General features: G+C 41.4%; 2 protein-coding genes across 3 annotated transcripts; both read right to left on the bottom strand.

Annotated features, from left to right (window-relative positions):
- Positions 1–1,712: 1,712 nt before the first annotated feature.
- mdfic2 (MyoD family inhibitor domain containing 2) lies at positions 1,713–3,100 on the bottom strand. Its single transcript, XM_085923482.1, has 4 exons — positions 3,013–3,100; positions 2,461–2,539; positions 2,241–2,384; positions 1,713–2,161 (listed from the first exon to the last, which is right to left on the bottom strand). The coding sequence occupies exons 1-4, from the start codon at positions 3,088–3,090 to the stop codon at positions 1,899–1,901; spliced, it is 564 nt and encodes a 187-aa protein (XP_085779608.1). The 5' UTR covers positions 3,091–3,100; the 3' UTR covers positions 1,713–1,898.
- A 947-nt stretch (positions 3,101–4,047) lies between these two features.
- On the bottom strand, positions 4,048–14,808 carry LOC147062526 (forkhead box protein P1-B-like). 2 transcript variants are annotated; one of them, XM_085923073.1, is made up of 16 exons: positions 14,663–14,808; positions 11,842–11,982; positions 8,157–8,294; positions 8,004–8,093; positions 7,439–7,550; positions 7,247–7,355; positions 7,018–7,125; positions 6,303–6,390; positions 5,981–6,058; positions 5,714–5,906; positions 5,547–5,623; positions 5,356–5,457; positions 5,163–5,290; positions 4,969–5,014; positions 4,695–4,858; positions 4,048–4,622 (listed from the first exon to the last, which is right to left on the bottom strand). In XM_085923073.1, the coding sequence occupies exons 2-16, from the start codon at positions 11,965–11,967 to the stop codon at positions 4,466–4,468; spliced, it is 1,716 nt and encodes a 571-aa protein (XP_085779199.1). In that variant the 5' UTR covers positions 11,968–11,982; positions 14,663–14,808; the 3' UTR covers positions 4,048–4,465. The 2 variants fall into 2 exon arrangements, with proteins under 2 accessions (XP_085779199.1, XP_085779200.1); XM_085923074.1 differs by having other exon boundaries at positions 5,714–5,873.
- Positions 14,809–14,843: the final 35 nt, after the last annotated feature.

The raw sequence follows: 14,843 nt of genomic DNA, 5'->3' as shown, positions 1-14,843 counted from the left end.
TTCAAGTCTGTTTCGGTTAGTCAGTCGGTCATGTTATCGTTTTGTTAACTCATGTCGGTTTGCCGAGTCTGTTAGTTTCAATCAACCCTGGTCCAAGCTGCACTTGGTCGCCCCTGTAGCTGCAGAAAATCTCGTTGGAAAGGGAAGCAGGGTTTTCAGTGCTTTTGTGGCGATCTCAGGATATTCTGATTTGATTTTAATCCAGCTTTCTTTTTCTTGGAAGTTGAAGCCTCTTCTTCTGTCTCCACATTGGGCCTTTTCCTCTTTCCAAACATCAGTTTTTCTTACTCATTTTTGCTAGCTTTGAAACGGGACCGGGACGAGCGTCTTGACCTGAATTCACCTGTGTCAAGAGGCACAGGTGCACCGACGGATGTAATTGGGCGAGAAACTCCAAATTTTTTATATTTTTCAAAAGTTCTTACTCATTTTTGCTAACTTTGCGGGCTCGACTGCGGAAACACATGACAATGTGACTGGGACTAGCGCCTTGAGTCAATTGATCGTCGATTTTTTATTTATTTATTTATTTATTATATATATATATATATATATATATATATATATAAATATAATTTTAATTTTTTATTTTTTTTTTTCTCCCCCCCTCCTTGTGCGGCCTGGTTGTTGGGGACCGCTGTTTTAGGAGAACAATCTTTAATTTAACTGTGATTAAACCTATCTCTGTTAAATGTATATTTTTACACATTTTCTTTTTATTTTGGTAAATCTTTTTTTTAAAAAAAAAAAAGAAACCTTATTTTGTAGAACTTTGTTCTTGTCTCACTCTTCCAGTCATGTCAAAGGAATAAGCTTCTCTAACAAACACAGCCACATGTCATGAATATTAGGTAATATTCTTGTGCCAATGTATTATTCTGTTGTGGAAGAGGTGGCTTGTTTTGATAAAGATTTTATATATTCTCGGCAGTGATACTTTATTCTATTTCCGACATATGTTATTTATTATGTGTTGAACACATGAAGGATTATAATCCCCCTAATTTGAATAGCACATTTCACACTGTTATTTCTGTTTGCCTGAATGTAATTTAAATTGATGACAGACACAAATGTGCTGCCAGTGTGCCAAAGTTCTTCAATGTACAGTTGCTATACCACCTTATTCGGTCAGCTCCCCCACCATACAGTAGTTATAGCGCTCGTAATAATCAAGTGTGGCTTTCAAATGAACGGGTTAAGGCTCGTTAACTTTTCTAGAAGTTTGACCGTCTTTATTCCGTGGTGCGAGTGTCACTTTGGTTGGATTCCACTTCAAGTCAAAGCACAAACCTCCCTTCAGACAAAAGACTACCTACCAGTAGGATTCATCTTTTGATGCCAAACTTGAGATCCAGAAGAAATCTCTTTAGATGAACTCTTAAAACTTTGGAAAACAATGTTGCCTACCTGCAACCAGGTCCCAACCTTCACATGCATAAACTCAGCTGAACCTACAAATGTGAGTGTGTTTTCAATGATGCTCCATGAAAGCCACCTGCTGTGATTTGAGGACACATTTGCATTTGAGACGTCAAATTTAGACAGATGTACTTGTCATGACTGTGGTTCATCCTCATGTATTCTCTGCTTCTTGTTGCTCCGTTTTGTTGAGGTGTAACTATACGTAGTTAATGTACACACTTGACTCTGAACTCAAATTAAATGCAGAAAAAACATTAAAAGGTTTATTTAAAAAAAATGGGTTTTATTTACTTAGTTTTTGTGCGAAAAATAAAAAGCACGTTGAATGGCAATGAATGTCAACCACATTGAAAAACATCACCCACCTCTCAAGTTTCCTGCACCGATCACTCACAATACATTGGTTGCATTCGAATGACAACTTTTCACTGCTACTTTTCTGTTTAAGCTTCCAAAGCTGCCATGAGCTCTTCTCAGCGATAGCATACTTCTGATATCTCCATGGCTAGCTCGAGAAGTTCTGCCGAGTCCTGGCAGGAGTTGCAGATGTCCCAGTCCAGTCCCAAATTGCAGGTCCAGCACTCCCATCCCTGATTTTCCCTCTCACTGGACTCTGTGACATGATTCCCTGAAGGAAAGTAATGGCTGACGGCCCTGCCCAATGTGTCCAGCAGCAGCTGTGTGAACTCATTGAAGCGACAATACAGACAAGCCAGCAAAAGTGCTGCACAATCCTCTGAGGGTGGAAAAGAGAAACATCAGACTTTTGTTTTAACTGTGAATAGTGTTGCTGGTTATTACAACATGTACACTACCGTCAGTGACAGGCCGGTGTGAGTCATCGTAGGAAAACACACTACTGCTGCTGCTCTTCAAATTGTCCGACCCTGCTTCCAAGATTGCGGCTCCATTCCATCCTATTTGTGCTTCCTCCTCTGAGGAACTGGGCGGATTCCCGACTACACAATAAGTATTCATGTTTATCGGTTAAATTATAAACACATTAATTATATTATAAAAAAGATGTCAACCTACCATCACATTCAGTGGTTGCTTTTTCCCCAAGCTCTGTAAAATTCGGCTCAGGAGAAGTTGAGGGAGAAGTTGTCATCTCCTGCAGAGCAAAGAAAATGTTACTTCCTAACGACTAAAGTTTGGCAAAATGTCTTTGCAACAGGCAACAGTAACAGCGTTCTACAGTCAATGTTATTCACAGATGATTTTATGTTCATGTATTTTTGGCATATTTAGAAAATTGTTTTTACTTTTTTCCCATTTCCCTATAAAAATCTTGAGCAATACAGATTTTAACATGCGTTGTAATTTATAACTTTGACGTTTCAGAAAAAAAATCCACCCACTGGTGAACCATTCCATTATTATTATTATTTATTATTATTTTTATGATTATTATTAAAACATGCTAAAGAAAAAACGAGGGCAGATTTGGAACCAGCTTTAATTTAAATGAATTTAAAAATGTAAAAATGAAAACATCAATACCAGTGTAATGTTCATTGTACTTATCATATCAATTATTTCAAGAAGAAATTTCATATATCGAAGAAAATTCGAAAATCACATTACCTGTCTGTCTTTGGCCGTAATTACTCCAGTAGAGTGTAGGTTCGGACTTCTGTGTGGATGATCGGAGTATCTATCCATCGTGTCCCGATTCCACTCGTCTTTATTCGCCAATCGGGAGCCACGTAACCATGTGATGTCATGACACGAGAGATACAAGTGTTGTGGAACGGTATCTCTCGTGTCATATTCAGTCAAAATTAGTATACTGAACAAAATATATCAGACTATCCAATCAATCGATGGGATAATCATTAGAATAATCGGTTCTTTATACATTCAACAACGCTCTCTGGCCCCATGTTGCACTTCAAATTTGATGTTTAAGAACCCACCACGCCCATGGAAAGACAACCAATCAGTCACAAAGAATGTGTCAATCATTAGCCGTGCATTCAAAGACACACACACACACACACACACACACACACACACACACACACACACACACACACACACACACACACACACACACACACACACACACACACACACACACACACACACACAGCCTTGTTTATCTTTGCTGAAACTATGGAAAAGAGGGGATGATCCAGATGAGTCAGAAGTAGTAATATTTCTACTATAACATTTAATAACTATAACTTACTAACTTAATAAACTTAATAACTTATTTAATCACTCCATTGTGGCTAATGTTGGTTTGGAATGCGAAAGAATAGTATTCAGTATTGCTTGTGCTGCAACTTTGATGAAGCCGAATATTCATTCTGTGACTATTTATCACGATTTTTGTCATCTCAAGACATAAACAGCCATGTTTTGTCCAGAGATTTGGGGGATAAAGAGTCTTGCTCGCACTTGTAACAAACTCCCCGATTTAATCGGATACAAGAGAAATGCCCAATGGGAGCAATTTCACAAAACAAACTCCACAGTTTTGACAGTTATCATGATGAATTTATTCTTCTTAGAGTTGGTCTACAGTAAAAGGTAAATCTATAGCATCTACTCATACATGCTCAATTTGAGAAAATTCAGCAATGTTTGTGGTGGGGGGTGAAAAATACCAACACGTATAAAGACATTCTGTTTTTTAATCACCTGATGATATTGTTACAAATATATGCGATCACGGAGGCAGTGAACATATCAAGAATCATCTCTCTACAAATGCATATATAATATGACTAAAATAAAAATCAACTATTTTTCTTTATTTATTTTTTGAAATTGTGAAGTGCTCCCTATCCGTGTTCCCTTTCCTTTGGCTTCTCTGCTCCTCATGCTCGTGTTTAAAAAATATCAACCATGAAAAGACAGTTTTCACATGTGTGATCTCACTTGACTGTACAGAATTAAAAACGAGATAAAAAGAACCCCCCAAAATACTGATAAATAATAAAAGAACAACAAGAGTGTTTGGTTATGTCGATGAAGCAGTTGCTTTGGGACTCTTTTGGAATACGTGCTTTTGACATCTCGGACCGCGTGGTCAGAGAGAGGGCACGCGGTCCAAACCGAGCCGCTCCGGGCTGCCGTTGTTGTCGTGGCGGTTCGTCTCCGGGCTGTGGCCGTGCTCGTCTGTGCTCTCGGGAGATTCGTAAGGGTAATTTTCACAGATTTCCCCGTCTTCTTGCTCCTCTTTGATGCTAGTTCAATGAACAAAAGTGGTGTTAAAGTCATTTCATCAGCGATCATTCAATACTGCGCGTGGGGCATACAAAGCTTGCGGTGGCGATTGCGTGGCGCTGCTGTCGCTTTGGTAGCCGGACCCGTTGGCAAGGGCGCCGTTCATCTGCTCCTGGAGGACGTGGGGTAGGGAATGCAATGGGATGCTACCCATCACACCCGGGTTGTAGAAGGCGCTGCAGTCTAAACTTCCAACCTGCAAAAGACAACAAAAAAAACCTCACAATTATCGCTTAGTGTGAAGTGATCCACTTTTCCAGTTCCCTGTCAAACAAGGTACGACCTTTTCGCACACCACGGGCCTACCTGGGATGCAGACCCAGCTAAACTCTGTCGGTTTTTTAAGAGGGAGCTGTAATTGCAAAGAAAGAAAGGGGAAAAAAAAAAAGCAAGTCAGGGCTCAGCGGGAAATGACTAAGTCTCAGACGCCAAACTTCCAAAAAACATTCGTGCGGAACGTCGGAGATGTTGTGGCGTCAACAAGGCATTAGCCAACTCACCCATTACCGGCTGCCTTCTGGGGCCTTCGTCTGTGGAACTCGATCTCGTCCACCGTCCACACGGCTCCCTTCACGTTCTCCAGGCGTACAAAGCACTTATGGAGGCTCAGGTTATGTCTGACGGCATTCTGGACATTTCCAGAAAAGAATACATTACGATACGCAGACGATTGACACAAACCGGCAGCCGTACCTTCCATGTGGCCGCGTTGCGTCGGAAATACGCAAAGTTTCTTGTGAACCAGTTGTAGATTTCATTCAAAGTCAACTGATTGCGCGGTGACTCGTATATTGCCTGAGGAAGATGAAGGAAATATTCCAGAAGTAAAGAGAAAAATTGCAAATTCTTGCAAACATGGCGTTTTGCATTTTCATCAAACATACCTGTCGTATGAGCGACGCGTATGTAAATGGCGGTCTAACTTCTGTGCTCAGGTAGAACTCCTTATTATCAACGATATCTGTTCAAAAACAACAATCTTACTCTCAAATTTCAAATGAATCTGGTTTTTCCAAATTGAAAATGCTCTGTGGGGATGTTTGGCATTCACCTTGGCTGACAGAGCGGCTGTACCGCCTGCGTACAGGGGTTCCGTTGAAGCCACCGCTGGGAGTGAGGACCGAGGGGGATTCGGACAGGGGCGTTAGGGGCGTGGAAGGCGCCGTGGCGCTCTGGGACAAGCTCATATGGGGACCTTTGGCCGGCGTTGCCTGGGAGAAGGACATGTTAGGCACAAGGTTTGCCTGCAGAGGAAAAACAAATTGAGAGGAAAACCAAAATGATATTCCTTGAACCGTGCAGTCATCGGCAAACTTACGGGCTGAGCGGCAACTTTGGGCTCCGACGACTTCAGGTGAGCCATCATTGCTTGAAGTCGCTCTTTGTCTTTCTTTAGCTATGTTCAAAGCACATGAAAAAGAGAAGTGCTAAGTTCACTGTCTGCCATGTGACAAAAACACACTGGCTTATTATCTGGTACAGACGGAGGTGTGAGCTTGTCAAAAAATGCCATTTCTGGTTCCAGATGTGGTGTGAAACCAGCATGGCATCATAGCTGGCAGACATTTGTGTGTAGGTAACGGCGCAAAGTTTCCGTTCTTTGATGAAACAAAATGTAAATTGGTCTACTTGAAACAAACCTGTAGTTCCAGCTGCTGAACCACTTGCATCTGCACGCGACACTGTGCGGTGCTTTTGTCGTCAAGCGTGTGTTCACTGTTCAAATGCCTGCGGGGGGGGGGGAAAGCTGATTTAAGAACAGCAAACATCACGGGTAGAAATGAATGTGTTAAATGTGCCAGCGGTAGAAAATGCATAAATTATTCTTTTTTTTTTTTTTTTTTTTAAGATCCTGTTTTTTGTCTGGACTTGTCATGCACACACTGGTTGTATGACTTTGTTATACACAAGCCAAAGTTTTTTAAAACTGGATTTGAGACTGAATAAAACATTTCAGGAAGCTTTGCTGATAGTCTGAACTAACTTGCCTACAAATACACACGGGTAGGATTTGTTTTTTTCTTAATTTGCCAGTATTGTTCTTGAGCCTTGTCTGGGCGGGCATGAGTATCTCCAGGCGTCTGATTTGAGGCATAGGTTTGCAGTGCCACCTGGGTACCATTTTGTAGCTACTGTTCAAAATGTTATAAGTGTAGCAAAACACGCAAGTAATCCTTTTAATCAGTATATGATTCCTTCCACACCTTCGGGGATCAATGTCGGATCAATATCGGAAAGCGCAAGCCTTAAAAAAAATCACTAATCAAGACATCTCACAAACACAGTACCTGGACAGAAATAAATAAGCAACGCCAAAGGGTCCAATCAATGTTGCAGCAACAAGCTACTACTCACTTGAGAAATGCCAGAAAGTCTCCAAAGACCGTCTCACAGCCGGGCCATTTACACATGCCGTTCCCGTAGAGAGCGTGGCTACTGGGCACGTTTTCATCTAGCGAGGCGCTGGAATAAGTCAGAAAATACCACCGGTGTCAGTGATGCATCTCTGGATGTGTAAGTCAACGAAAGTGCAGGCACACAATATTGTAGAACAGGATGTATAAAAGTTTACACAGGAAAGCACCTTTCCTTCCTTTTCAGGAGAGCGGGGTGGCCGTTGGTCGCAGACTGATGATTGGACGACTCTCTGGAGTCTCCGCCGGTGGATAACGCGCCGCTGCCGTTTTCGCAGCCTAGAAAACCCAACGTCGTGTTAGAGTCTGTCCACCTGCCTGTCCGAGTTTCACCTCCTGGCGATGAAAGATTGCCGACGTACCGGTAAGACTGGTGGGGAGCACAGAGAGCAGGCCTTGCCTCTGCAGGTTGAGCAGATGCTGCTGCTGCGCCTGAAGAAGTTGCTGCTGGATGGCAATCTGCTGTGCCGTAAGCTAGGACACATAGGGAGTGATTTACAAATGGGCGCAAACGACAACAAAACGGGCAAGGAGTTTAAATCTCTTCAAATACTGCTCAGTTAAAAAGCAAGCCCAAAGACAACAAAAAAAAGTCTGTTAGCGGTTGATGAGCGGTGACAGCATTAATGGGAAGGGATGTTGGACTTACTGTTACAAGCTAATGCGATTATTTCACTTTAGTGCTACAGTACTCCCAAAGGATGGACTAATGTGGTCAGAAAGACTCCCTTTATTGTCTGCATCCCTCTTGTGGAAGACAAGCACATTTAGAAAGAAACAAAACATTTCCTGCATCCACACACCCACACCTGCTCTCAGCCAAGTGCCTCTTCATTCTGCTAATTTCATGTTGACGGATTTATGAGAAGATTTTTTTTTTCTTCTCCCAAGTATGTTTGTCATACATCGGTATTTGCATTCACTTACCTCCTGGCTAACAATTCCTGCATTCTTTTGTTGGAGCAGCTGCATATTTAACTGCTCTTGCTGATTCTTGAAGACCTCTTGAATCTGTTGCTGCTCATAAAATAAGAGTCAGACCAAACTGACGGGTTTGCACCCCACTTCCAGACGCAGTACCTGGTGCAGCATGAGGGCCTTCTGCTGCTGGAAGAGGGCTTGGATCTGCTGAGGGCTGAGAACCTGCTGCTGCGCCGCCTGCTGCTGCTGCGGCGGAGCCTCGGCTGGTGGGGTCATCATGGATGACGATGTTGGAACCTGTGACAACCAAGACATTGAGGATGAATCAACAGCCCTCTTACACAGTGCCCAGCCAAGGCTTAATTTCAGACATCATCAAAGATCGAATTATAAGCGTTGCGTGTGAAACAACAGGCACAAATTTGAGCGAGAGCATGTAAACAGATGTGGGAGCTTATCAACTAACAAGAGGCGTAACCAAAAATCACATCTGTCGAACAAGCCGACTTTGTTGCACGTCCAATGTGATCGATCGAAACTTGAGGTGATGTATTTTGTGTCTGCAAATAGGCAAGGGCTGATAAAACGACACGTGCATGTGGTAATTAATTGTCGTGTAATATCCACTAACTTGTCACAAATATAAGGCTGAAAATCAACAGAATTTGGTTGTCCAACCTTTTTCATACAGAATAGACATATGCAGTACATCCACGGGCCACTGTATGCAGCGAGTGCTCAATTCATCCTTTCATACATTACGACTGGCAACACAACAGAGGAAATGGACCTTTTCACTGCTGGCCGGCCAGTGGGTGTTTTTGTGAACTTTTTAAACAGACTCGCACACAAAGCACAAAGGGGAAAAAAAACGGGGTGTGGTTTCACTCGCAGTGATGAAAACACTGGCAGAGAGAAAAACAAGATGAAACGCTTGAGTAAACATATTACGAATGCACTTGATAAGAATGCCCTTGTTGGTTGGGTGGTGACGAGTCACACGTGTTTGAACACGCTTTACAAACACGAAACAGAACCACAAATCAAACGCATACTAGGACACATTAAAATTATTATTAAGAAGTCAATTTACCTTAAAACGGAGCTTCAAAAAGAAATGTAGGCTGTCGTATCTACTAAAAATCTCGTTTTAGTGCTTCAGCCTGCAACATCTTATTACTACAAAAGTCAGTACGAAAAATTCTATTGTTACAATTGTTGTACACTCATTACAAAATGTTTCTTTTCGACAGAGAACCTTTTTCAATGAAAGAGCAACTGATAAACAACTATTTAAAACAATGAACAATGAGAGGGGAAACTCAAAGTGCGCTGTGTCACTGGCGTTGGCAGTCTTTCCTGTAAATCAGTATGCAAACACATTGTGACTCACCTTTGGTAAATCACAAATAAGAATCGTTTGTTGTAAATAGTCTATGTGACGTGAATTAAGCGACAAATTGTGACTTATGTTTTAAAAGGCCACCTGTTGTCCCCTTTTCCATTGTCACAATGGTAAAACCAAATGCACTGTCTGAAGACATTCGAAGTACGTACTGTAATTTGCAAACACAAGACCTCCAATTTTTATATGAAGCCATCTCCAAAGACCTTTGTATTCCTTTGTTTCAAAACGAAAGCTATGAAAGCCAAACTAGAAGCATTTGTGGAGGCAAGCATATAAAAAGGAAAAGCTACATTTTGTCCAGGAGTACCTGGACAAAATACAATCTTTCTGGGAAAATATTTTCTGGGCAGATGAGACAAAAATAGAGCTCTTTGGCAATGAATACCAACAGTTTGTTTACAACCAGTGCAATGAAGCTTTAAAAGAATGTATGCAAACGTGGATGCGCCAATACAGATGAGCAGGACTGCATGTTTATCCATTTGACTTTATGGTTTTTCTCTGAGAACAAATGCGCATTTACAGCAGACATTTCTTGCTTCTGCATTTGTGTGTTCAAACGCCAATTGTATAAATTAACCATTGGCCGTCTTCGATAACAGAGTTTCCATACAATTTAGTGTTCTTGAAAGATAAGTGTTTACTTTCACATTGGGTCAGTCGTTTATTTTGACATTTTAGGACTATTTCTTCTTTTCTCTCACTCTCGGTAATCATATACTGATATACAGTTACAGTTGTGTAAAACTACAAAATGTAGAAGGAGATGTTTATGACCACTTGGGTTGGTAAAGGAGCGTAGAGTGTATTGTTTTTAAAGTTGCGGGACACATAAAATTAGGCCGTGTTCTGGACCGCATGATGTATGCCATACCATCAAAGAAACTTGTAACGTGAAACATCAAAGTTTGTGCGTGATCATTTTTCCAACTCACCTTCTAGTGCAGAAATTTCCGTCAATCCGTTTCAGATCAAAACGAACCAAACAACAACAGATGACCTTGGAGAATTAGACTGCCATGAAAACAACAACAACAACAAAAACAACCAGTGCCACAGAAACATCCTCTACTGAGCATGCAGCAATCTACCAACCCCCACCCCCGCTCCCTGTCGAGCGCCTCACCGCTCTGGCAATGTTTGTAGTAAACATAAACAAAGTCATCAAAATTGCACAGAGACTAAATAATGAATAAAAAGCAGGCAGAGCCTGTTTACAAAAACAGAATGCAGGATTCATATTTTAATTAAGGTCTGAACCACAAACAAACATCTCTCTCTGAGGCAGAGTCTGTTTAGAGTCGGGTAAACAAACTGACGGAGAATTTCACTGGGGCTAACAATAACAGTCGACGGCCTCCTTGTTTGGCCTTTCTTATGAGATTCAATGCAGTCAAGGTGGCCACAAAAGCCATGAAAAAAACAGGTCTACCCTACAGACAGACAGGCAGAGCTGGTTGGCCCCTCTGTTTTTCTGTGGACACCATCAACACAACAACAGCCTTTGCCTAATCCCTGTTACCATGGCAGCCAGCAAGTCCAAACATCTTGTGTTGTTGTTATTGTTGAGAGTCATACCAGTGAGCAGTCGAGTGTAAACACAGATCTGTTCCTGCAAGACTGGTCTTGTGGACTTCGTGATGACTGACAGCCAAACACACACATTGATGCAAAAAAAAATAAAAAGCACTAAAAGCTAATAAAAAAAAGATATATCCTGCAAAGCACAAGCGACTGCAAAAACACCCACAATATTATATTGCACAATCACAGACACGTGACTTTCCCTAGCAGACACACAACAAGGCACAAAAACTAGTTGCTTGAAACCGTTAAACAGGCAAAAACTGATCTCCATTCCCAAGTCCACTTGGCAGCTCATACATGAATAAGCGGCAACAAAATAATTTTCTCTGTGATTTTTTTTTTTTTACCTCAGCGATGTCAGCGTATGTGGGGGTTGGGGGGGGGGGGGGGGGGGGGGGGGGGGGGGGGGGGGGGTCAGGACAAGAGCTAAAAGAAAATCCCCCTCTCAACTCCCTCCCTTTCAAAATCCCTGCACCCCTCTCAGTGCTAACTTTCAGCAATAATATAAAGACACAGTGAGGGGTGCAGGGCTACATTGCACTCACAAAACAAAAACCTCACATCTATCTATCTATCTATCTATCTATCTATCTATCTATCTATCTATCTATCTATCTATCTATCTATCTATCTATCTATCTATCCATCTATCCATCCATCCATCCATCCATCCATCCATCCATCCATAATTCAAACATTGATGTCACACGGTGCTCTTCAGTGTGTGCATTCAGCAGAAGTACTCCGGAAATGCTAGCAATGCTCCAATACTGAGGTGACGTTACCAAAATGAGACTCTGAACAATCAGGGTTTGTATAAGAAAGGGAAACCAACAGGAATAAACTGACCCTGGGTGACTCTGGGGGAGGAGTATGGCCGCTCCTTAGTCGACTGTCATTCTCAGCATTTTTCCCGCTCTGTGTCCTAACAGCTGGAATGGCGTGGCTAGTTGGTTCTGACCCAGACTCGTGCATCTGGACTTCACTGACCTGAGAAAAACAAACAAATGGTGTCAATGGAAACAGCTGGATGAAAACTGTGGCATAATGGTAGACAGAAAATACAAATCTCAATGGTGAGGTTATTTAAAAGTCAAGTCAAGGAGCATGATAAATTCCAACGACCGTTTTTTCATAATGAACATGAGGGGATTGGCTACATAGTTTTTAAATCATGTATTTTCAGTAAGCTACCAGTTACAAAGTGGCCATCGCAAAAATTAGGATCACTTAAAGGGGAAGTCAACCCCCAAATTTCATTTGTAATAATGTGTTCTGTACAGCTCAACGGGTCGAAACACCGTCTTCTGATAGATGTTTTGTTTGTGGAATGTGAGTTAAAAGTTTTTCCATTTTTATACATCTCAGGGGCTGGCCATTTTGCCATTTGTTGTCAATTGAAAATGACATCATAGTCGTCAGGTTTCAGGTCACAACCAATCAAAGCTCAGCTTCAGATAACTGATGATCCTGAGATGGATACAAATGGGAGAATTTAGCCTTTTAACTCATATTCCACAAACGCAATATTAATCAGAATGCCGTGATAAGACTATTTTGGAGACTTACAACAGATTGTTGGGAAAATTTCAGGGTTGACTTCCGTTTAAGTTGACCTGTTATAGAGAGTTTGGTTCTTCGTGACCCCAAGCCACGGACAATGCTTTATCTTGACACTTGGCCTTTCAAGCTATATTAGCACCTCAGCAAAGCATTGACGAATTCTGGAGCAAGCAAGCGAGGCAAAAAAAGCACGTACAGAGGCGTCAAGTGTAAGAAGGATATGTTGTCTAAAGGCATTAAATAGCACTTAAAGATGGGCTCAGCGTAAATGAAAATTGTTTTCCATTTCAGAAATAAACATACGCTTGGAGATTTGTCCAAACGTGGTTTCCCCAACTATTTACTCCATTATGTGTTTAAAACTGAACAATACCGTTAAAAGCCTTGAGTGTAGTTGCTTGATTTTAAGGCGCGGACAATCAAATACATCCAGCAAGGTACTAGCTGGGTTGTTACGAGCGACTCTTCAAAAAGTTACCAAAGCAAGCTCAATGGTAAAACCCTGCTTTTAGTCACAATTATCTGAAATTCGGTTAGCATTCAACCCGGTTACAACGTAAAAGAAAGAAAGAAAGAAAGAAAGAAAGAAAGAAAGAAACAAACAAACAAACAAACAAACAAGCTACGTACGGTACACATTGCAAACAGTCTCCTCTGAAACTGTGAGAGGAACATACTTGGTCTATTTGTTGAATAACTGAGTGCTGCCATGACTACTGTAAACACAGGGGCCCTGGGTCTGTGTTTATGTGCAAACATATCTTCCTTCTGGAACAATTTACCATTAACCAGGTGGTGCGATAAACGGCCATGTCAGGTAGTACAATGCACAAGAAGGCTTTTATGTGTACAGCTTGGGAGTGCTTGAGTCAAAAGCTAAGCAGCATAAACAAAAGTAAATAAAGTAGGCAAACAGATAATGTGAGCAGATGGAAAAGCTCAGATGAAACGGGCGGTATTGCCTCAAGGAGAACGTCATTAGGTTCAAGGCTCGCAAACTTGTAAATCAAACATGTAAGTCAACGGTTAAATATACAACAGTCATTTAGACTCACAATTAAATTGAAATCAAATTATTCGGATTGTTGGGACTGATGTCCATGTTACAGATTCAATTTTTTATTTACTTCCTGCATGAAAAGTGTCAGAGAAGTATTATGTAATGAATGACAGGGACATTGTAAAGATGACAAAAAAAAGTGAAGTGATTCCTGCAAATGAAAGTCAATCCAAATCATATCCACCATTTGCAGGCAAAGTTTCTCTTGTGTTTACTCAAGATCATGGTTACTACAAAAGAAAAAAAGCTGAGTTTCAAAAATGTGAGTTCAGTTTCTTTGTAGAAACGAGAATGACTATTGTGCATTCAAGAAAATAGGACATTATGAGCAAAACATTAGATTATAAAAACAGCACTGTGGCAAAACTGTTTTTAAGAAAATACAACAAATAATAATGTGTGAGGTTTTGTGGTGTTATAGTTTGACTTCAACTTTCTCATGCACACATGGCGATCGTAATGCATTGTGTCAACGTGTTTGTCTCTTTCATTTTGGATGGGCGGTCGATATAGTCGTTATAATCAGTCTTGTTGTTTGTTAGTTCTCCAATCTGTTTTAGAGGAGAGTCCTGGTAGTAGCATATTTATAAAGATGGGTTTATTTCACTTTAAGGATGGGTCATGTCACCCAATGTTCGACATTCAAATACAAGCAATCTGAAAAGGCTTGAGCAGATGTCAAATAGGTGTTGCACAATATTAATAAATGTGCTATATGCTCGGTACAAAATGAATGAACTCGACATCCGCCGAAAGCAGCCATTGCAGTATGATATACCCCAACATGAAGCTAGTGGAACGAAGAACTGCGAGTTAGCATACTCGATGAGCGCATGTTATTCACAAGCTAAATTTCCTCTTCTCTCCTCCGGAGAATATGAACGTGTTTTAAAACCCAACCTTGGTGCTCGTAGCGATGCACAACAAAAGCTAGCCGCTAACCGAAAGGATTCATCTCTCGTTTTGCAAAGCGTCGATATGGCAATAAATATGGCGTCCAGATTAACATTCGTTTATCTCCGTACGACTCCGTCCACTTTTACTCACCAGCTTGTGTACGCGTAGACAAAGTTGGACTCGGTGCGGTGTCGGGAGAATGAACCTCGGAGTGGCTTCGTTGGCGGCGGGGCTAGCCACAAGTTGCTAACAGAGGGCGTGGCTTCGATAAAAGTAAACAATGGTGACGTCATGTCCACACGCGGGACCGTCAGTTTAGGAACGAAAAGGT

Source organism: Syngnathus leptorhynchus, chromosome 1 (assembly GCF_054491065.1).
Source record: "Syngnathus leptorhynchus isolate UIUO chromosome 1, UIUO_Slep, whole genome shotgun sequence".
In the NCBI taxonomy this organism is placed as follows: domain Eukaryota; kingdom Metazoa; phylum Chordata; class Actinopteri; order Syngnathiformes; family Syngnathidae; genus Syngnathus; species Syngnathus leptorhynchus.
Note: the sequence above shows the minus strand (reverse complement) of the source record. Positions and strands in the feature narration are given on the sequence as shown.